This window comes from Apis laboriosa, unplaced genomic scaffold (assembly GCF_014066325.1).
Source record: "Apis laboriosa isolate Shangri-la unplaced genomic scaffold, ASM1406632v1 scaffold30_cov140, whole genome shotgun sequence".
Classification (NCBI taxonomy): Eukaryota; Metazoa; Arthropoda; class Insecta; order Hymenoptera; family Apidae; genus Apis; species Apis laboriosa.
The window spans coordinates 1,596,709-1,621,097 of NW_025222776.1; the positions used below are offsets into that span (position 1 = coordinate 1,596,709).

Here is a 24,389-nt window from a genome sequence, read left to right on the forward strand (position 1 = left end):
ATAAATAAAAATGAAAAAAAACGAACAACTGTTGACACATCAAAATAATTCCATAATTTTGTAGAAAATTCGATACTTATGTAACAATTAAACTTTCTCTAAATCATAGAATCATTATGATCTTTCATCGCCAAAATAGTTTGTTTCGTTTTAAAAAAAGAAGAAAAGAAAAAATACGATTAATCAAGAAAAAAAGACGAAGGAATCATAATGTTTGCTGACCACAATATCACCTGCAGGGGTCAGTTGTAGCTAGAGTGGGGAATAGCGTAGAGGGTGGTAAAGAGTATTCGTGCAGGCTGTTGGTTCGCTAGTTTCGTGGTAGCGATAACCCCCGATGCGCGTGTGCACCTATGTATTTCAATGTGTTAGGTTTAGATAGATTCGCTTATACAAGGAAAGAGAGACCTCAAAGCCGTTTTCCTCGGTCGTTCAATACGCGCGCGCGCGAAACGAATCGACTTCGTCCATAGTATCGTCACAGTTCTCGTCGGAGACGTTCGTGATTTTGCACCCTTGTTCAAGTCACAATTTACCGAACTATATGACGAGGGTACACCACTGTTTCCTTTCTTATTTTCCTTCATCTCTATTTCTATCTTCGCCTTTCTCTTTTTTTAACATTCTTTCTTTTATTAAATCTCTCGTTTTCTTTGCTACCTCGTTTCTCTTTACGTTATTTTCACTTGTTATATTTAAATACGTATCAGTTTTTATTCCGATTCTATTTCTCATTTCCATTTTAATATGTGCCATTTTAACTGTCCCCACACTTTATACGTTGTTTTTCTCGTCTAATTCTTTTTTCCTCCTTACCCTGTTTGTCGTCACGTCGTTATCATCTCATTCAAATCTTATTCGGGACACTGTTCAGAACTTGATCTTCGAATCTCCTTGGATAAAGCAGATGGTAAATATGATTCGCGAGTGTTATTGTATATTACTGGAGTGACCAGTAAACAACAGACTGATTTTGCGTCATTTCCTATTGTTATTCCTTCTTGTTGTTTGACATTGTTTTCTATCGCGATGAGATCAGCCACGGAATCGTGTGTGAACGATATCCAGGAGACAACGTCGCAGAGCAGACCGGATTAGGGATACATCGATCATCAAGAGATCAAAGAAAGAAATCACGCAACGTCTCTTTCGAGTATACTCTCTACCCTTTCTTTTTTTTTTCTTCCATATCTTCCCTCTTTCTTACTCATTTGACATTTCCCTTCTCTTTCTTTTTAATCATCTCCATTTTCTCTTTCATTTTCTCTCATTTTCGATTTCCTTCTCAACTTTTTTACCGCTTGGTGGTGAAACGCGTCGCAGCGGCACGATCGTCATCGACGAAAAAAGAAGAATCTATATACTGTACCGCGACATACATTCGAGTTCGCGCTCAGTCAATAGCAGCTGCATCCTTTGAAATTTCAAAAGAACCAACCACAAATACAAGAGTATCCACAAGCGTGGAACGCATTGTGATCGAATATCAAACGACCGGCGATCAAATTACCGGGAAAAAAAACTGCCTTCCACCTTAATACGGGTTATATCACCACGATTTCGAAGAGAAACGAGCCAACAAGTCGCGAGGAGTAAACAGTATTATGCGTCTACACTTTTGTTTACTATTTAAGAAAAGAGATATTTACAAAAGAGTCAATATGAGTTTGCAAATCTCGTAGATAAAAGAAGGAAAAAAAGAGGAAAGAGAACGAGATAAGTTCTGTGTAGGAACCGCAACGATGAAAGGTACAAATTTCGATGAACCGAGGAACCAAAGATTCCAATGATACCTTCGCAAGGTGGCCGTGAGGGATATAAAGGTTCTCCCAACCCTCCGAGCAACGGCTCTGAGGACAATGGCTTCGCTAATCGACCTCGAGTGGCGGGCCTTTACACGACGAATCTCTTCAGACAAGAGCTCGTTCGATCGTCAGAAGAGACTGGTGCTCGATCTCATGGTCCCGCGCGAGATATTCTTGAAAGATCGCCACGAGAGATTGGAAGCCAAAGAAGTTTAAATCTTCCTACGGGTATTGCCGAGGAATTTGAACTATTGGATCGGTCGAGAATCGGGATTTCGAGGACGCCTCAACCATTGAGAAGGGCAGAGGTGGCCGTTGCTCATTTCGAGCCGAGATCTAGATTCGACGAGTCGGTCAGGCGAGGGGATCATTATGGATCGCCGTCTGTCGAGAGGATCCGTGGGAGGGAACACGAGCAACAGGAAGGATGCGTTGTACCCGATACAATTCGAAGATCCCACGCTGAATTTTCCGAGCAAATGTTATGGATGGAGTCGGGTATCGATAATTCTAAAATACCTATTTCAACTGGCGATTTTGCTGGGAGAAGGGGGCAAGATGATAGTTCCACTTTCGCATCAACATCCGCCTCGATACTCATTTCACCCGCTAGCGAAACAAGCGAATGCGATGCGATCTCGCCCCCGGAAGTGGAGAAGCCATCACCGCCACCGTACACAGGCCTTAGCCCGCCTGAATACACCGAGCACGTGTACGAAACTAGTGAAACACCTTCGCCGATATTTCCAAATTATCCGTTGACATCGTACGCGGAGGAGACGCGTCACAGGCGTTCGAGATCCTCTGTTTCGGACGCCGAACTTGAATTTATAGTACGCAAGGAACGTTTAAGAAGCGAGGATCGGTTTGAGTCGGAACACTTGGAGAAAGATTCGAGGCAAATCGAATCCGAGCATCAAGATTTTTCTAAAACGATTAAATCCACGGATGAGGATGCGTCGAGATCGAGGGATGTGGCAAGGTTACGACCTCCTTTAACAGCAGTGGCGGGCGCTTCGGCCGATTCTGGGACCGGTGATTCCGGAAGTGCGGAGATCCAGGTGGATCCTCTTGGTACGCCTAGGACAACGACCGCCGGCGAGATTTTGGACGGAGGGAACGGGATTGAAAACGGTCAAGCTGCCAATAAATCGACGATTAAAACTCCCACGAACAATAAACAAACGGTTAAATTGTTCACGAAAGAAAGCCTCGACAGGTTGGAGAATAGAACTGTGCAACTTGTCAGGGATTATGGATTTCAACCGAAGAAACGAATGTCGGTCGAAGATGGTGCGGTGCTTCCAAATAAATATGAACCTTTCCCAACCGATCTTTACGGCAGGCCTCTCGAAGAAATCGACAATTTTATTTACGACGAGGTATGTCTTTAAACATACGTATTTTTTTCTTGTTATTTTATAATAAAAGTTCAATTTTAATGAAACACGTGAAAAGATATTAAAAGTTTCAAATAGAATTTATAATGTTATCAAAAGAAAAAATTAAAATCGTCAAATTGATAAGCAAAATTTATGAATTTCGAAAAATAAAAATCTTATTTCATAAAAATGATAAAAATTAAAGCAAACATCTCTCTTTTTTTTAAATAAATATTTTTTCAAATCGTGATTGTTATAATATAAAAACGTTTAATTCTCAAAGTACAGATCAAGAAATACGGTGGCCAATAATATATACAAATTTATCTAATTTTTGTTACTACCTATCGTTATTATCAGTTGGATCAAAAATGATCCAATCATCGGATAATAAGAGTTAAATATTGATATTTATTGGAAATAAATCATCAATATTTTTTTATATCTCTTCTCTCGGATTCTCGTGAAATTCGATGATTTGATTCATGTATCATGTGTTTCAGACATTTTGCGTAGTATCGAAGAGATTTCGTAAAAATTACATCCACAGATTTACGGCGACGAACAGTTGGTTCATATTTTCTCCATGGAATCCTATAAGACGATATTGTATTTACTTAAGCACGAATCAGTACTTCGATTATGTAGTCATGGCTACGATAATATTAAATTGTGCCTTCCTCGCCATGACAGAAACTATCGAGGAAGCCGAGTAAGCATTTTCACAAACCATTCAACCATTCGAATTAATCAGACATTTAGGGTAGGGTAATGTAATACGTGCCTTCGCCTCCTTTTATTTTTTTCAGATATATATTCTTAGCTATATACACGGCTGAAATGGTGATCAAGTCGATAGCTAAGGGATTTGTGCTCAATAAGTATACTTATCTGCGAAATCCGTGGAACTGGTTGGATTTCGTAGTTATCACTAGTGGCTATGCGACTATAGGGATGGAAGTAGGAAATTTAGCTGGGTTGAGAACATTTCGAGTATTGAGAGCTCTTAAAACCGTTTCAATTATGCCTGGTAAGAATCTAAGAAAAGCGACTATTAATAATCGGAAATTTTTTCCCTCTTTTTTTCTCGTAATTATAATATAAAATATCGTACAAACCCGATTTTCTAATTAATGAATCACGACTCACAGAGAGTGTTGTAGTATATTGTGAAAGATTCTTGTGGTTATTTTTAGTTGGAACTATTTTTATAGAAAATTTTATTATGAAAAGTTTTATCACTTATTTATTTAAATATAATATTCTATATTTGAAATATTCTATTATATAGGTTTTTTATGAATGAAAAAAAATTGATTAAAGACCAGTGCAAAGGATATTTAAAGCATGTAGATCTATTTAAAAGCCCATTATAATTATATTTTATATTATCTTAATTAACGGTGCAATAATATATTATCATATTAAATATAAAAGAAAAAATTAATTTTTAATATATTAATAAATTCGTTTATTAACAATAGATAGAAATTTATATTTTTATACATATATAAATTAATCGTCGTGTATTAGAAAATTTACAAAAAAATTTATTTACTATAGGAAAATAAGGAAATAAAAAATAGAAAAATAATCGTTTACCTAATATTCTTACAGGCTTAAAAACCATCATAAATGCATTGTTACATAGTTTTAAGCAACTTGCCGAAGTAATGACGCTCACGATCTTTTGTCTGATGGTTTTTGCACTTTTTGCTCTACAAGTTTATATGGGTGAACTTCGAAATAAATGTGTTAAAATTTTGGAATTCAATGATACACAAATCGATTGGAAAGAGTACGTATTGTTTATCATATACATGTAAATATACTTGTTACATGTAGATATACGTGTTGCTTCCATAGTATTTATATGTATGTATGCATATACATATGTATCTACTTGAGAGACAATAGCTCGTTGACTCTCAAGAGGCATTAACCGATACCTTATACCGTCCACAGGTGGACTTGGAACTCATCCAACTGGGCATTCGACGAAGATGAAGAACCAATAATTTGCGGTAACGCGACTGGCGCCAGGTTAGTCAAACTTGGTTCATTACTAGGCGCGAGTATTCTGAATAACATCTCGTTTTAACGCGAAAAATCTACCTTCTAGACATTGCAACGAAAGTTACATTTGCCTTTGCGTTGGCCCAAATCCAAATCATGGTTATACAAATTTTGACAATTTTCTCTGGTCAATGCTCACCACGTTTCAGTTGATTACTTTGGATTATTGGGAAGACGTCTACAATAAGGTAGTTAGTCAATTTTCTGTACGAATTATTATTTTATTATTTTTAGACATTTTTATTAAATTTTTAAAATTTTAAAAATTTGAAATTTTCAAACTCTTGAATACTCTTTTCTTTTTCTTTTTCCTAAAAGAAACTACTTCCTAAAAGAAGTATTATTTTGTTAAAAACTAAAAACTAAACAATTTTTAATTTGTTAGAATTTTTAAATTCAAATGTTTTTTCTTAAAAAATGAAAGCGAAAATAAATGATAAATAATATTTATTTTTTCAATTTATGAAAAATTAAATTTTTATATTTCATTTTTTCTTAATAAAACATTGAAATATATTTGAGAAATTCTAATCATTTAAAATTGAATCTAAACTTCGAAAAAATAATTATTAATTATTAATAAATAAAAATTTATATTATCATAACAATATTCTTTATTAAGTTTTTTATAATATTTTTATAAATTACTGTTTTCCTTGATTTTTACAAAAATAGTTTCGATGTGTTTTAACACTTCAAGTATTCTATTCCTAATTATTTTATTTTGCAATACAATCATTACTATTTTAATAATCAATATTTGTATTCATACAAGGAATGATAATATTGAGTCCATTAGGTATTGTCGGCGTGCGGACCTATCAGCGTCTCGTTCTTCACGGTGGTCGTGTTTTTTGGATCATTTTATTTGATCAACCTGATGCTCGCTGTCGTTGCATTGAGTTACGAGGAAGAAGCAGAAATTACAAACGAGGTGTGTAATCGTTTCAACTGCACGCTTTCGATTTCTCTCATCCTTACGATTGATATAACAGGAACGAAGGAAGGATTTAACCGACCATCGCGAGGACTCGACGTTTAGTTTCGACCCGACAAAAATCAATGTGAAGACGCTTGCCAAAGAAAAGCAAAAAAAATTGGATGCAAGAAAAGGGGTTCTCTTAAGTAGTTACACGCGTAAGAAGACGCGAAGAAGAAGACGTGGGAGAAGCACTGCCGGTTCCACTTCATCTGGTCAAGATAAAGGTGGCTCTGTGCCAAGCAGGTATACACTTTTATCAGTAGAATTGAATTGAGCGCGGAAAATGGAAAAATTGTCAAAAGATTTTTTTTAGAAAAAAAAAAAAAAAGCTAGATGATTTTTTATTATAATTTTCTCACCGATTAGGTCGGTGACACCGAGCCCGAATCCAAGTCCAAGACACTCAAACGTTCGACCGTCTCATTTACTTCTACAAAATGTCAGTCCGCGAACAGCTGAAAATAATGGAGTTCATAGATTGGCGCCAAATCGTGGTATGCTTCATTCTCGACAAGCAAGTAACAACAGTAATCAACAATCGTCGTTAGATGATTCCGGGGTTGTCGACGATCATGATGCCGATGACGTGACATCCGTGGAAGAGCACGATAGACGCGATAACAAAGAATGTAGGGGCAATTGGCAAGAGAAGACGCCCACCAATAATAAGAATGGGGACACCAATGGCGAAACGAATCCGGATCAAACGAGAAATGGAATGAACAATGAGACGGAAGTAAACGACAATGAACGAGAAGAATCGGAGGCAATCCATTCCGGTGGTTATCTTCGAACGTCTGCAAATATTCCAGTCTCTCTTGCTGGCGGACCCACTCGAGAATTTCGAGTGTTTAAGTGCAATGGTGTGAAAACAAAGAAACAAATGTACACTTTGCCGCCAGAGTATTTATCGCACATTGTTATTTTAGGTAGGATCATTTATACGTGCAGAGAGTTCCTGAAATCGTGGAAAAAAAATAAAGAATGAATCGAAAATATGGAATAAAATTTTTTCGAAAAGATTAAGTTTGAGAATTTGTCAAATTATATAATTATATATAATATGTATTTAAACTCAATCTGCTTGGTTCATTTATTATCAATCTTACGATTTAAATTATACCAAATATTTATTCACGTCAAATGTTATTCATAAACATGAATAATTGAAGCAGATTGTCTTTAAATACGTATATAAATAACAAATTTTCTAAATATTTGCAGAAAAAAATTTTTTACATAAAAAATTTTATTCTATATTTTTTTTAAGTTAGAAATCATCTATCCTCTTTTAATGATGATTACGATTTCGGAAACATTCCATCGTATAGATTCAAAATGAGAATTATTAACGATCTATTCGTCTCGTGTTCTAGATGATCTACCGGATAGAAATTGTGAAAAATGCATCCAATGCTGCGTAGATTACGAGGGTTGGCTACGATTTCAGAATTGTTTGTACAAGGTAGGTATGCTAAAAAGGTAAAGATAGCGTCGAGAGGGGAGCGTCTTCGGAGATGAGAACGCAAGTATTCTTATAACATAATATAATTCGATATTTTTTACATATTATTTTATTAAAATATTGACAAATGAACGAATTGTTGTTAAAATCAAATGAATAAAAGCTATAGCGAATAAAAAAAAAAAAAGAAAGAAAGAAAACGCTCGACTCTCGATTGATCAGTGGCTCGTATCTAGGTAGTGAGAGATCCACTATTCGAGTTGACGATCACACTGTGCATCGTCCTCAATACCGGCTTTTTGGCAATGGAACATCACGGAATGAGCGAATCGATACGACAGGCGCTCAACATCGGTAATAAAGTGTTTACCAGTATCTTCACCTTCGAATGTTTGCTGAAGCTGTTGGCGCTGAGTAAAGATTTCTTCGCCAACGGATGGAACAATTTCGATTTGATAATAGTGTCAGCGTCTCTGATAGATCTTACCTTCGAGCTGGTAGACGGTCTCTCCGTGATACGCGGACTGAGGCTTCTGCGTGTGTTAAAATTGGCACAATCCTGGACAACGATGAAGGTTCTCCTCAGCATTATTATCTCGACGATCGGCGCTCTTGGAAATCTCACCTTAGTTCTGGTGATCGTGATTTATATATTCGCCGTGATCGGCATGCAATTGTTCAGTAAAGATTACACATTGGACAAATTCTATCCGGATCCTGTACCACGTTGGAACTTTAACGATTTCTTTCACTCGTTTATGATGATATTTCGTATACTTTGCGGAGAGTGGATCGAGCCGTTATGGGATTGCATGAGAGCGGAACAAGAAGACGGACCCGAGGCATGCTTCGCTATATTTTTACCGGCTCTCGTCATGGGTAATTTTATGGTGTTGAATCTCTTCCTTGCTTTACTGCTCAACAGCTTCAATTCGGAAGAGTTGAAGCAGAAAAAGGAAGAGGTCGGCGAGGATTCGAAACTCGCAAGGTCGTTCGATCGTATTCGTTCGATTATAAGGAAAAATAAATGTTCCCGGATGGGGCAAATTGTCGCAAAAGGGAGAGGGAAAGATCCTCGTTTCGAAAAGATCGTGCGAAGAGTTATGGATCGATCCGACAACGAGACTAAATACGCCATTCAAGAGACTGTGCTCAACCTTCCAAAGGATAACGTTTACAATAGATCTTATCAAGAAAGTTTGAATCAGCCAGTTTTTACTTACGATCCGGTTTACTCTCAGTCTCAGATGGAAGGGCAAAGATACGAACAGTGGGAAAAGGACGATGAAGAAAAGGACGAAACAACGTATGACGAAAAGAATTACTCGAATAAAGAAAAAGAGATGGAAATGAACGAAAACAAGGAAGAGGAATGTCCAGATTTGGAAATCGTGAGAGATTCCTCGTGTTCGAACAAAGCACCCGCGGAGGAAAGAATCGCGATGCTACCTCAAAAAGATCCATTTCCTAGACACGAGGATCGAATACCTAAGCGACCTTGGCACGCGCTCGTCAGTTATGTCGATGAACTGACCGTTGGTGGTAGAAGAGATAGCAAGGGGAAATATATCGATGGGATAGGTTCTTTCCCCGGATTTGGAAGGAGTAATCGGCGTAAAGAACCGCAAGATTGCTTTCCACGACAGTGTTACCAGAAGTAAGAACCAATCTAACCGCACTTCGAACTTTCTCTTCTTCTGCTCATGTGAATGACGTTTGATAGCGATATTGTATGTGCAGGTGTACCTGCATCGATCGGTGTATTGCAACAGCTATTGGCAAAAAATGGATCAAACTACGAACAATGATTCTATCGGTCGTTGACACGCCTGGCTTCGAATGGATGATCCTAGTTTTAATTTTTGCATCTTCCATAACGCTTTGTTTTGAAGATATTTACCTAGATGATAATCCTTTTTTGAAGAAAATCCTCTATTGGACCAATCTTGGCTTCTGTGCGCTTTTCAGTATTGAGATGTTACTCAAGTGGTTAGCTCTGGGTTTCTGCAAATATTTCACCAGTTTTTGGACAATCTTGGATTTTATAATTGTCTTTGTAAGTAGAGTTATAAATTCAACAGCAGCATCGATTTCAATCGTATACACACGCACACATACACACACACATATATATATATTATATGTGTTTCGTGTATGTGCAAGCAAAAGCACATACGTGTGCGCGAGCGCATGTGGTGTAAATTTTACGTCCATCTTTGCTGCATGGATTTTTGTTTATCGTCGATTGTAACTATCGTGTTACGATCTCGCTCTTTGTCTCACTTTGTCTTTCTCATTTTTATGCATTTATTTCTTACATTTTTTATATATGTCGCCTTGCGGACTCAGGTACGTGCAATATTAATATGTCGCTTCTACTCAATTTGATTATGCCTGAAATATCCTTGCAACGCTTTATATCTTAATTCGATCTACCAGAATTTCAACTAATTTGTCCAATTTTTTTTATTCCACCTTAATATTAGTTTCTCTCATATTATGCACTCGTGTAAATTTTCGAATCTTGAGATATTAGTAGACCGATTGCACTATTTCTTATCGTTACATATTTTTTTTATATATTCGTTACACGAATATATATATTCCTGTAACTTCATGAAGAATGAATAAGGATAAAATAGAATGAATTCGATAATTTTTTTATAATATAAAATAAAGAAGTCTGTTTATAAAATCTTCAAATTTTTATACGCGATATTTTTTTTTAACGATTTTAGATATTAATATTTTTGCAATATGTAAACTGATTCTTAAAACATTAATGTGAAATTAAAAAAAACGATCCATTAGAATTTTTAGAGAAAAATATGCATATTTTTCTTCTTAGTTTTATGATTTTAATAATTTTGGTGTATAAGTTATTCTTATAATCAATAGTATGATTTCGAAAAATTAAAAATCTTTTATTCATTTAAGCAAAAAGAGATGTATATATTTTTCAAAGTTGCATTTAACAAAACAAAATTGCAATCTAGAAATTTTCTACGTATGTATATTACACATAATAACTATGTTACAAAATGATATATTTTTTATTTTTAATAATACATATAAATATCAAATATCAAAAGAATGAATTATTTGGTTAAAAATAGACAAAGACATAGCATTTTTTGTCAAGATTGTATTTTTAGTGGTTTCAAGGTTATTAATATTTTTTAAACCGAACTACATATTTTTATCATTATAACGTAATAACTGAGGTCAAGATCGATCAAATGACCTAAATACCATGATACTATGACTTTCAAGCGACCTTGAATACAAAAAAAATTAGACTACAAGAAATCAATTTTCTTTTTTATTCAAAAAGAATTAATTTTGATTTAAAAATTATAATATTTAGATTATTGAATCTTAACTTTAGTTATTAATTATATTATGATGATAAAAATATAATTGTTAGAAAATATGACTTTAAGAAAGAAAATGTTGTCACGTTTATTTAAATCGAATAATTTATTCTCTTGATATTCGCTAAGAGACATCACTTTGTAACAGAGTTATTGAAATAATATCTTGTGTTTATTTTTATATTCTTATATTCATATTATATTTTAATTTATTTTTATTTATTAATTATTTATTTACTTATTAAGTTAAAATAAGAATTGATAAATAAAGATTAATATATATATTATATGTCAATTGTAATATTTTTAAAATGATTATATAATTATAAAAAAAATATAATTAATAAAATAAAATAATAGATATAAAAAGCATGTTCTGAAATTAATTTTATATATTTTCTTAGTAATCTTATATACATAGTGGCACAAAATTTCTATTATTCTATTATTTTCTCTATTCTATTATTTTATTTTTTTAATAGATTTTTTTCTATTCTCTTAGTATCAATCAATGAAACTTTTCAATTAAGTATTCAATTAAGATTTTCAATTAAGAAGTTATGTATTATTTTATTAAAAATTAAAATTTATTAAAATTTGAAATGTGCTAAATATATATTAAAATTCTATAAAAATTCTAATTATCAAGATATTTTGAATGAAAAATTCATATGTGTTGAAAAATTATGAATAAAAAATGTATTCAAGATTTATTTGTTTATGATATTCTATCTAGTTTAATTAATAATACATTCTTTAAAATACTCTCTTAAAAATACATTCTTTTGAAACATTTATTTTTATATCGTCAACATTAATAATAATGTTTGTAAATATTTCAAACTTTAATTAATGAAATATTTTAATAATTTTCTATTAGTTTTCTTTTATCTATGCTTCCATAATTTCTTACCAATTATTTAATATTTATTCTTTCGAATCCCAATATAAAATATTGCATATTGCATTGTAAAATATTACAAAGTGCAAATGATTTCACATTTTGATTTTTTTAATATAATTTTTAAACATTATTATTTAAGTTTGAAACTTTTTTTCATGTTCAATCTACCGATTAGCTTCCTCCTCATTGATCTTAATGAGCCTGAAATATGTTATAAAAAGCTTCATTTTGAACTTTCTTTTTTATGCATAAATGATGGTCAATTTTAATTTTCGAATTATTTGCAAAAAAATTTAATACTAAATCATTGTCTATATGTGTCTATGTGTGTGCTTATAATAATATACGTTCAATATATACCATCGTTACTTAAAGTTCTGATAATCATATATAATAAATAAGCTCGAAAATCTACTTTTTTATGAAATTGAACGTGATCTTTTTTTAAGATTTTTCTTTACATTCTTTTTATATATAGAATTATTCGTAATTCATAGTATAAATGAGATCAAAAAGATTCTATGATTCGAAATAATACGAAAATTAAGAATAACTAAATTACACGAATATCTATTTTTCTTAAAACAAATTTGAAAATTTTTCAAATATAAGTGAAATTAGTTAATTTTTTATAGCTTCTTATATATGAATAAACTATAAAAGATTATTATAAACACGAAAATAAGTATAAAATATATCTTTTCCATTTAAAAATTAATTATTAAGAATTTGAAAATTCATCGATATACAATATATGTATATATATATATATATATATATATATATATTATATATATTATAAGACTTCTTGATATTTTAAAAACAAGGACTTAAATAATAAACTTTTATTTTACATTTTTTACTTATTTTCATATACAGAATAATTATCTATTGATATCTAATTCATTTGTATTCAATCAAGAATTTCATTTATATTTGAAAAATTTCAAATTTGATTTATTCGAAATCAAAGATTCATATGAGAAAAATTCATTCTGTATTTTCGTTTTATTTTGAGCCTTGATCTCATTTGTACTATGAATTATGGATCAATCTGTATATAAAACGAGAAAACTAACTTCGATCATTGTAATTTCGGTCGTTCAAGGATTGTTTTATACTTTATTTTCACATTCCGGAAATCTGAAAAGAGCCCGTACTTGCTACGGATACTAAGTAAGTGATATTTGTTCACCTGTTATACCGTGTTTATGCAAACAGTTGAAAAGTGGCGGTCGCGTACTGTCGTACGTGCTCCTGCGAATGCATACATAGTATAGGCGGAATTCAATGTAATAATAGTTTTTTGCTAACTAAATAATTCTAAATAATTCGAAACTTAAGTTTTATATAGAATGAAAAAAGTTGCTCAAAATGATATTTTTTTAAAATCAATAAGAAAGGAGCTAATCGGCAAATTTATTTTTTTTCATAGATTACAAATATTTGGATTTAAGCAAAATTAAATCATTTTTTTTACATTTAAAAATTCAAAAATTTAGATGATCAAATCAAAATATAAAAATTAAAAATGAAAAAATTGCATTTAAAGCTTCGTTTTCAGTCGCTAAATAAATAACAAAACCGATAATATTCTATAATATTTTAAATTCTTTTATTTTTAATTTTATTTTGACATAATAAATTATTCTTTAAATACTTGGATATTTGTTATTAAATATCTTGAATATATAATACATGTATGCAATAATTTCCAAGTAAAATAGTTAAAGAAAAAAGTTCAATCAAAAATAATTTCAAGAATAATGTGATTTTTGTTTTTTTTATAATATACTTATCTTATAATTAAGAAGATTATTTATTATTGATACGTACACAATTATAGCTTCAGCTTTATAAAATGCTTTAAAAAAAAATCTCAAATGTGTATATTGCTTTGCATGGCATTTTATGTATCGCTATTACTGTTATTCCCTAGATATTTAAATAAAATAACTATCCGATTATTTCTATTTTGTCTTTTCCTCTTTCTCATTTCGATAAATGAAATCGTATATAAACTATGAAAAATTTTTTTGAATATTTATCTATGTATTATTTATATATGAATAGGAAATTATTTATTTTCAATCTTTATTGTTTTCGTTTTAATTAGAACATTTTTAAAATAGAAAATTTTTAGAAAAAATTCACGATTAATCATTCGTTATAATATACAAATAGCATGTTATATATTCTTTGAATGATGAAAGAAAAAAGAAAATAAACGAGTATCTTCAAAAATCGTAATTTAATTTTTCTTGAACAGGTATCAACATTTAGTCTGTTAATAGAAGAAAATGAAAATTTGAAAGTGCTAAGATCTCTAAGAACTTTGAGAGCACTAAGACCTTTAAGAGCAATATCGAGATGGCAAGGCATGAGGGTAAGGGATTGAGTAGATCAATGCCAATGATATAGATTAGATGGCTAATATATTCCTAAAGCTTGGAAGTTAGAAGTATTCCGTATTTTCTTCTTCTTGTCTTTGCTAGATCGTAGTGAACGCGTTGATGTATGCGATACCTAGTATATTCAACGTGCTCCTCGTCTGTCTCGTGTTCTGGCTGATATTTTCTATAATGGGTGTACAATTTTTTGGCGGCAAATTTTTCAAATGCGTTGACGAGTACGGCGAATTATTAGATATATCGGTAAGTAAAATCTTTTTCTGTTGTTTTTTTCCGTTTTAATCCGCAAAGAAAAAAAGCTAAATTATCAAAAAATTCGAGAGAAATGAAAGGAAGAAAATTTGATGAACATTACTTCTATAGATTGTAAACACGAAAGACGATTGTTTGAGGAAAAATTACTCTTGGGAAAATAGTAAAATCACGTTTGATCACGTGGGAATAGCATATCTAGCTTTGTTCCAAGTAGCCACTTTCGAAGGGTGGATGGAGGTGATGCAGGATGCGGTAGACGCAAGAGGTGTAGATCTTCAACCTCAAAGAGAAGCAAACATCTATGCATATTTCTACTTTGTGATATTTATCGTTTGCGGCTCTTTTTTTACACTAAATCTCTTTATCGGAGTAATTATAGACAACTTTAACATGTTAAAGAAGAAGGTAAGAAACATAAAATCAATCGAAAAGAGATTCTTGAAAAATAATTTTTTACATATTTCGTCGAACGCTGAAACTTTCTTCCCCATTTTCATTCCCTTTCATCCCTATTTTCAGTACGAAGGTGGAGTGCTAGAAATGTTTTTGACCGAAAGTCAAAAACACTACTACACTGCCATGAAAAAACTTGGCCGTAAAAAGCCGCAAAAAGTGATAAAGCGTCCGATGAATCAAATCCTCGCAATGTTTTATGATCTATCGAATTCACGCAGGTAAATGAATCTAAGTTCTATTTGCTTCTTTACTTTCTTTTTTGTTTTTATTCACCATTGAATTTTTCTCTTTTCTTTTATTTCTTTTCGAGAAATTTAAAACACAGTTTTTTTTATCGATTTCACTATATAAACAACAACTACTAAATGTTTCCAGATTTGAAATAGCAATTTTCATTTTGATATTTCTCAACATGCTGACAATGGGAATCGAGCATTACGATCAACCTCATCCAATTTTCTTCGTCCTTGAAGTGTCGAATGCATTTTTCACAACTGTTTTTGGCTTAGAAGCAATCGTGAAAATAATAGGACTTCGATATCATTATTTCACGGTGCCATGGAACTTGTTCGATTTCCTCCTTGTGCTGGCTTCAATATTAGGAATATTAATGGAGGATATTATGGTAGACTTTCCGGTGTCCCCGACGCTCCTGCGAGTCGTGAGAGTGTTCAGAATTGGTAGAATCTTAAGGCTCATAAAAGCAGCAAAAGGTATTCGCAAACTGCTCTTCGCTCTGGTGGTTAGTCTTCCAGCGCTATTCAACATCGGTGCCCTGTTAGCTCTAATTACTTTTATTTATGCCATTATCGGCATGTCAGTGTTTGGTCACGTTAAGAAACAAGGTGCGCTTGACGATATGGTGAGTAATGTCATTTAAATTTTTTCCAATTTATTTTTTTCTATATCCCTATTTTTCTCATTACGCGTTATCTTTTCCTCTCTCTTTGTTTTCTCTTATTTTCTCGTTTTCATTCCCTGTAGGTAAATTTTGAAACTTTTGGTAGAAGCATGCAATTACTGTTTCGATTAATGACCTCAGCTGGTTGGAACGACGTGTTAGAATCATTGATGGTACAACCACCGAATTGCGATCCGACTCCAACTAATCGGCAATTGAATGGAAATTGCGGATATCCTCTATTGGCAATAACCTATTTTACTTCTTTCATCATAATCAGCTATATGATCGTTATCAATATGTACATTGCTATTATTCTCGAAAATTTTAATCAGGCCCATCAAGAAGAAGAAATCGGTATTGTCGAAGACGATCTAGAAATGTTTTACATTCGATGGTCCAAGTAAGTGTACTTACTTTTGTATCTTTTTACTTTTTATTTTTCTTTTTCGTTATGCTTTCTATCGCAAAATCAACATTAACACGTGTAATCATAATTAATTCGTAGATACGATCCGCACGCGACACAGTTCATAAATTTTTCGCAATTAAGCGATTTCATAGCAAGTCTGGATCCACCATTAGGGATTTCGAAGCCCAATATGGTTGCACTAGTTAGTTTTAATCTACCTATCGCAAAGGGTAATAAGATTCATTGTCTGGATATTCTGCACGCACTTGTCAAGCACGTCCTTGGACACGTAGAAGAGTCTGAAGATTTTCGAAAGCTGCAGGAACAAATGGATATTAAATTTAAGAAACAATTTCCCACTCGTAAAGAATTAGAAATTGTTTCTTCAACGAGAATGTGGAAACGTCAAGACAAAGCAGCTAGGTTGATTCAACGTACCATCAGGGAATATATAACGTGAGTAATGTTAATTAACGTTTCCATTTCGTTCTTCAAATATGATTCTACAATAAGAGTTTACGTTGTATTATTCAGAGCGAAAAAGGAACGTGAAAGGATGGCTCAAGAAGTGGATTCTCAGACTCAGACGTCAAGTCCTGGTGGTGGGAACGAGGGTAGGGGCGGGGGTGGATGGAGTGGCAAAGTATCGGCTTTTCTACATGTGCATAGAGGTAGTCGAGCCAGTAGTCGCAAGTCCTCGAGGGCCAGCGACGCCAGCGATTTCAGCGAGCTCGGTACAGCTTCGGCATGGCTTTTTCCAAATTTACCTCTGCTGTTGCTCTCCGGCGCCACCGGTACTCACGAGGACCTGCCTCCTCCCGCTCTGACCGTATCCCGTCCCTCGCCGACTACAGAACAACAAATGTTTACCGGTTCCTCTGTTGCTTCTGCTACTTCCTCTGATCTACACACTAGGTTTGCGTTTCCTTTTCTTACTCGTTTTCAATACACGTTTAATAATGTGTGATAATTTTACAGTTTAATTATTTTTCTCAATTTTGATTATTTGATTGACTAAAACTTCATTTTATCGATTTTTTTTAATAATATTTCGAAATCTTAAAGATAAAACATTTCGTTATATACAAGATGAGCGATCTCTATGAACAAAGTATCATTCTCATAGAGCGTCAATAGTATAAAGATGCTAATGATTTTATGCGCAAAAAGAAACAGCAAAAAAAAAAAAAATGTAAAAAAATAAAAAACAAATTTTTTTTATTGTATTTTATTTAAAGTCTGTATTATTAATAGTTTATATTTCGTGCGAATGCATCCATTGATACTTTTTTTTTTTTCAATCACTAAGATGTTTTTATAGATGTTTGCATTCAATTTCTGTTTATCATTTTTCCAACAAGCCTTAATTATCTAAACTATTTGCATCAGTTTTAAAATTAATAAAATTATTGTTATTATTAATAGTTAAGTGAACATAATTTGAATCTAATCTCTTTAATCTTTGAAATCCCTTCCATTCATTACTTAATCTAATCTAATTTAACTTGAATTTGAAGTTTCTACATAAAAATATATACATATGTCATTACTCTTTTCATATCGAATAAAAATATTTCGTTACTATCATCTTGCATAAATAAAATGATATCGATAAGATTACTCTTTAATTTTGAATAAAAAAATTTATGAACATATAATCTATTATGTTATTTTTTTATAGATTTTAATGAAACTTTTTTAACTATTTTGTTGTAATGTAAAAAAATTTTAAGCGATAATCGGATCTTAATAATCTTAAAAAATATAAAATTAGTTTGTACTTATAATAATTAGTAATCAATTATTTCATAAGTCTTGATTTAAGTTGGGTTAAATGATAATTCTTTATCGCTTTTTTCACTACTTAATAAAAAGAACTTTTAACTTAAAATTTTTACTTCTCTTAAATTTTGTTTTTAAGATTAAATCCAATTGCAAATTTTTCCTATTGTTTATTTATAATACAACAAAATAATTAAAAAAAAATTCTATTCAAATCTATAAAAAAATAGTTCTTTTAATCAATATATTACATTTATATTTAATATAATGTATTTATTATTTTTTTTAAATGTTTCTGATGACTTCTTCTTTTTTAAGATAAATGAAATTCAAATGAAAAACCATAGTTAAAAATAATTAAAATTGAGAAAAAATCACTGAACTCCAATATTATCCAATATACTTTTCTTCTCTAATATTAGATAAACTTTAAAAAATGAAATTATAATACGATAATAATTTACGATAGATCAATCGGGGGTCCAACTCTCGGCCGACAAAATGCCGTTGAAAGTTATCCCGACGAGGAAGTTCCCAGTCTTCCTACGAAGCGCAAATCACTTCCGCCAAGCGCTACAACACTCTCTCTGAACACCTTACATCGTGATATCAAAGAAGCATTTAGCAGACGTTGCGGTAGCCTTCGAAAGAAACATCAACCAGCTCCTGAACCAGCTCCGCTGCCAATCGAATCTACCGATGTAAGCATACTTGTTACGGAACCCAGTCCAGAGAATTCAGCACCGCCTTCAAGACCGGCATTACTTAGACAACAATCCGCCGCCACGGTCGTTCATGTCCTCGTACACAGGGAGAGTGAAGAATATCGAGATGTACAACCCGATAATGCCAGTTGATCTTAGATCATTATGCTCGGCATCCTTCCTGAAACAGTTTAATGAAAGGCTAATTTGCTTGTTATCGCGTTACTATCACTTCGAGATTCGAATCTAATCAATTCCCTCTCCTCTCCCCCTTTCTTTGACGCTGTTGCCTTATCATCATTACTATCATTTATAATCTTTTTATTATTTCATTATTAATATATTTCAATTAAATTATTTATCAATTATTTGAAACTAAACTATTTATTCTTATATTTAGATTTTACAATATATTTCTTTTCTTTTATAAAGAATCTCTTTTTCTTTTATAAGGAAATTTTTTTACGATACTTTTCATTCTATAATAAATAACAATAGCCTACTTATATATAGTATCTAATCAATTTATTGCAAGCTTAAATTTGCGAGCTTAAATTTTTTTTTTCTGCAATAAAAATCCATAGATGAATAATATAATATAGTTCAGATAGTTTAATTGACTTAATATTACTCTAAACTCGCATTCTTCTACCATGATTAAGGGTAATTGGACCAATTTAGTGAAATATATTTAAATTCCGATCCCTTATTCAAATTAAATCATTAATACAATCTACTCGTTATAAAAAGAAATGAATAATAATTACATGAAAAAACAAATAATACTGCCTTAAATAGCATAGATTTTTAATTTATAATTATTTTAAAGAAAGAAACAAAAAGGACAAAAAGAGAGGGAAAGAGAAGATGGAAAGAGGAATATGTACATTTTTTAAAGAGATTGTATAGTAATCAGGTAGTTGTTTTTCTTTATATTTTTAAAGGAACGTAGATTGCTAGTACCGCTACTAATTTTATATAATATCAGATATCATAAACAATAGCATTTATAGAACGTAAACGTATATGATGTTTGTCTCATTCAAAATTATTAAAATTACAACATTTCTAATAAGTAATAAGAATACATATTTATCTATTTGCTATTTGTACGATAAATGAAATTCATCCTGCATTTATTAGAAGAAAATGCTTTCTTTTCTGGGCATAATTCAATATCGAAATAATGAATTATACATTGATTATGCTAATAGATCATGATTAGTTGGTATATTTTGTTATATGTATATTTATATTGTATATTTATATATTTATATTTTGTTTATATATATGTATATGTATTATTTATATACATTAATTGTATTTGTTTTATATTAATTATATTAATATAATTTGTAATTATATTAATTAACTTTGACTATGATCAATACTTTAAACTCTTTAATTATAATAAAAATATATTTTTTTCTTTTTATATTATAATCAAAGTACAAATTAAGTACAAACAAAATATTTTAATTAATCATAATCTCAATACAATTTTATGATATAGTTTATAATATATCAATGTCCGGAATATAAAATCATTGATCAATAATTAACAAAATAATAAAATTTATCAAAAATTTGTATTAGTATAAAATGAACAATGTCCAGAAAAGATTTTTATTCTTTATAATAATACACATTTTAGAACGCAATTAATTTATTGCATTATAATTGCGTATTAATTAATGTTAAAAAAAGAAAAAACGAATTTCCATTTTAAAATTAGTATTAATTTTTAAATTGGTATAATTACATTTCTATCCATATTGTACCTAATATAATAGAAAGATGAATCAAATGAAGTTAACCAATATATATATCGAATATAAAAAAAAAACAATGTTATAGATTTCTTTGTTCATTTATTTTTCATTTCATTCGATTCATCATAAATATATATATAATATGAAAGAAGTTTGTACATTTCAAATAATTTTATACTTATCTTCGAAGAAAAATCTTAAATTCAATAGTTAACAAATTAATAATATAAATGAAAACAAAAAAAATTTTTATATATTTAAAACAATAATGTAAATTGTTTTCATAATTTTATTGGACTCTATTATAAAATTCATTAATAAGGTACAAACCATTTTCTTTCTAATATATAAAATTAAAAAATAAATGATAACAAATATACGAAAATCATATTTTCAAAAAATTATTTAAATTGTTATTTAATTGTTGATTTTGCAATTATTGACGATTACAGTATATTTATAATTATATTATATCAAAACAATTTTTCATTTATTTTTTTATTAAAAAAAATATCTTCGGTGATAAGTATTATAAATACATATATGTCATTCTAATATATTCATGGAAAATTTTTAGAAAATCTAGAAGAAATTCTGAAGATCAAAATAAATAATAATTGTTATATAAAAATGTCGTAAATTTCAATTGCTTAATAAATAAGCTTCAATTGATATTTTTGTATACTAATTTTTGTATTTGTTTTGATTTTTCGAATCAATCTATTAAAGATATTTGTATTTGTTTTGATCTTTCGTATCAATCTATTAAAAATATTCCATGAATATATTAACAGTATATATTTACATATAATGCACATATAAAATTAATGTGACTATTTTCCATTTTGTTTTTTTCTGTTATATTTATACAAAATTTATATGTAAAAACATAAAGAAGCTATGTATCATCAAACATTTATATAACATGAAACTAATTATGAAAGAATTAAAAGATATTTAATAACAGAAAGGGAGAGAGGTAGAAAAAAGTGAAAGAGATAGAAAGAGAGAAAGAGAAAAGACAGAAAAAAAGATTTAAATAGAGAAAGGAACAACGAATTTTGTAGTAATTAAGTTAAATTTTTGCTATAATCTTATTACCAATCATTTTTAATTGTTAGATCAATCTGCAATCAATCAATTATAATACCTTCTTTATCGATCATAATAAGTTTGAGATATGTTATAAAATTTAACATGTTATAAATTTATACAATTTAAACAACTTTTATCTTTATGTATTAGAGTTATTTGCAAAGAATAGAATTTTATTAAATTCTGCCTATACATAAATGTGTCCATAAAAATATATGCAATTACTATATTTATACATATATATAAATATATGAGAATATATAATATAACGGATAAATTTATCGAAAAACTATTTCTTTATAGATTTATGAATAAACTTTTTAAAATTTTCTTTTTCTTATAGCTGACTTATGTGAAATTGATATCATTATATTATAGCTTATATAGCTATATTATTTTTAAATTTTTATATTTTATTTTTATATTTATTTCTTTTGAATTCGTAAAATATTCAAAATCATTATAGATATGTATATATTATAATAATATTTATTATAATAATAAGTATAATGATATTTGTTTATATATTTCTTTAATGATATTTATTATAAGTATTTCTTACCGATTTATTCTTATATACATAAATAATATTAATAAATACTAGTCGCATATCAATTTTACACATAATTAAACCGATGATTGGAATTTTAGAATTAATAAAATACTTTTAGTACTATTATGCTTATATATATGCATTTGTGAGAACGTATAGTTATTTAAAATAATAAATTGTCTTATACATATCTCAAAGTCATTAAAATCGATAAATAGAGAATTTTTTAGTAGCAGGTTCACTTTTATTTATTTAATATTTCAATCCCTGAAATAAAAAAATACAGAATTTATTAATTCAAATAATAGATTTTCACATTGATGTTTTCAATTTTCCTTTTCACGGATAAATGTTATCATTAATACGTCACGATCTCTCGTCGACCTATAGTGCCTATTGTTAGAAAATGATTGCGAGTTAATATATATATATATATATATACACATACAAAAGTATAAACATGTATATTAGATTTTCATATTAAAAATAATACAAACATTAGTACATAAATACAATACGAGTTAAATCTTCGTAACTCTCTTGTTAGAACGTACAATGTACGTTACTTTTAGAATTTAGCATTTAATGCTTAATGCTTGATAAATCTGTTTTTCGCGCATCGACTATAAGATATAACATTAAGGATTATGAAGAAACGAAGTCGATGAATAAATTAAATAAAAAAGTAAAAAGGCATAAAGCTGAAAAATTTATTTCAAAAATAATTTAATTCTGAAATGTGTGTCTGCAAAAAAGACACGCATTGTAAAGCTATGTATCATGTCAATTAAAGGCATAAATATATATGTTATTCATAATTAGCGTGTATACGCACGATACGTCTAGGTATAACGTACAATATTATACATATACCAAAAAATAAGAGACTGGACATACATGCGACTATCCCAAAACTAATGGATGGTAAAATTCCAAAAATTGTACAATCACACTCGGATGTCCTTCAGGAATCTGAAATTATTTAGATTATATAACTTTTCTGCGCATTTTTCTGCGTGTCTGCGTGCTGCGTGTGTGCCTGTGAACAAAATTCGATAAAAATAACACCTGCTCAAACTTACATATTTAAATACACCATCAGCATATGCACAAACATAATTATAAATTATTATTGCAACTATCAGCTTTTACTTTTTACGCTAAAACGTACGATTGATCATTCATCGTTCGTTCCAATTAATTTGACATTCTTACATTTTTTATAAAAAAGAAAAAACGTATCAGTGACAATATTGTTCACACAATAATGAAATTAGAAATGAATTTTCTCATTCGGGTGAAAAGAAAAAAGCGTATAATTCTGAAAAATCTTAAAGAATAATATTATATTAAAGATACCCATTAATACAGGGTTAATGACAATCGAGATCATGAAAAAAATTGCTTTTTTCTCTTCTTCCACGTTTTGAGTAATTTACTTTCAGAAAACTTAGTATAACTATTTCATGATAATTAATATTATTTATTTTTAATATTAATAATCTAATGTTAATGAATAATAATTTCAATTTATTACAAAATTGAAATTATCATACCATTAAAAGTTCATTATAGATGAAAGGATAAATTTCGTGTTCTAACATTCAATAGTGATAGAAATATGAAAAATATATAGAGAAAGGGAATGAAGAAATGGAGAAGCAAACAGACAGAGCAGAAAATACTGTATTAGTATTGAAATGATTCGTCAGAAATAATAAAATTAAAATAAAGAACAGTAAAATGTTCCTTTAGGTCAAACTTGTAAATAGTACAATAATCTTCATTAGTTTGCAAATATGACTGTTTTGTCATATAAATTTATAAACAAAGACTCGAGCATTGTTCTTCCATAGGTATTAATTTAATTAAACTTTATGTAAACATCTATTTTCTCATTTGTTTCATAAATTCCTTAGCAATGTTATAATACAATAACAATGTTTCAATTTGATATGTTTTTATCAATTTTAATATACTTTAAATTATATTTTTATAATTAAATCTTATTTCTTCTGTGAATTTATATATATATATATATATATATATATATATATATA

General features: G+C 29.9%; 1 protein-coding gene across 4 annotated transcripts; it reads left to right on the forward strand.

Annotated features, from left to right (window-relative positions):
* The first annotated feature begins 512 nt into the window (after positions 1-512).
* Positions 513-19,223, forward strand: LOC122714529 (sodium channel protein 60E-like). Of its 4 annotated transcripts, XM_043935943.1 has the most exons (21): positions 513-3,187; positions 3,691-3,899; positions 3,997-4,217; positions 4,805-4,985; positions 5,153-5,230; positions 5,310-5,451; positions 6,063-6,197; positions 6,259-6,488; positions 6,612-7,174; positions 7,622-7,710; positions 7,947-9,367; positions 9,451-9,766; positions 14,258-14,374; positions 14,484-14,642; positions 14,763-15,059; positions 15,174-15,328; positions 15,486-15,972; positions 16,095-16,414; positions 16,520-16,879; positions 16,958-17,338; positions 18,675-19,223. In XM_043935943.1, the coding sequence occupies exons 1-21, from the start codon at positions 1,787-1,789 to the stop codon at positions 19,060-19,062; spliced, it is 7,650 nt and encodes a 2,549-aa protein (XP_043791878.1). In that variant the 5' UTR covers positions 513-1,786; the 3' UTR covers positions 19,063-19,223. The 4 variants fall into 4 exon arrangements, with proteins under 4 accessions (XP_043791878.1, XP_043791877.1, XP_043791879.1 ...); XM_043935942.1 differs by having other exon boundaries at positions 14,763-15,328; XM_043935944.1 differs by having other exon boundaries at positions 14,763-15,328; positions 16,958-17,217; positions 18,675-18,930.
* The last annotated feature ends 5,166 nt before the right edge of the window (positions 19,224-24,389 follow it).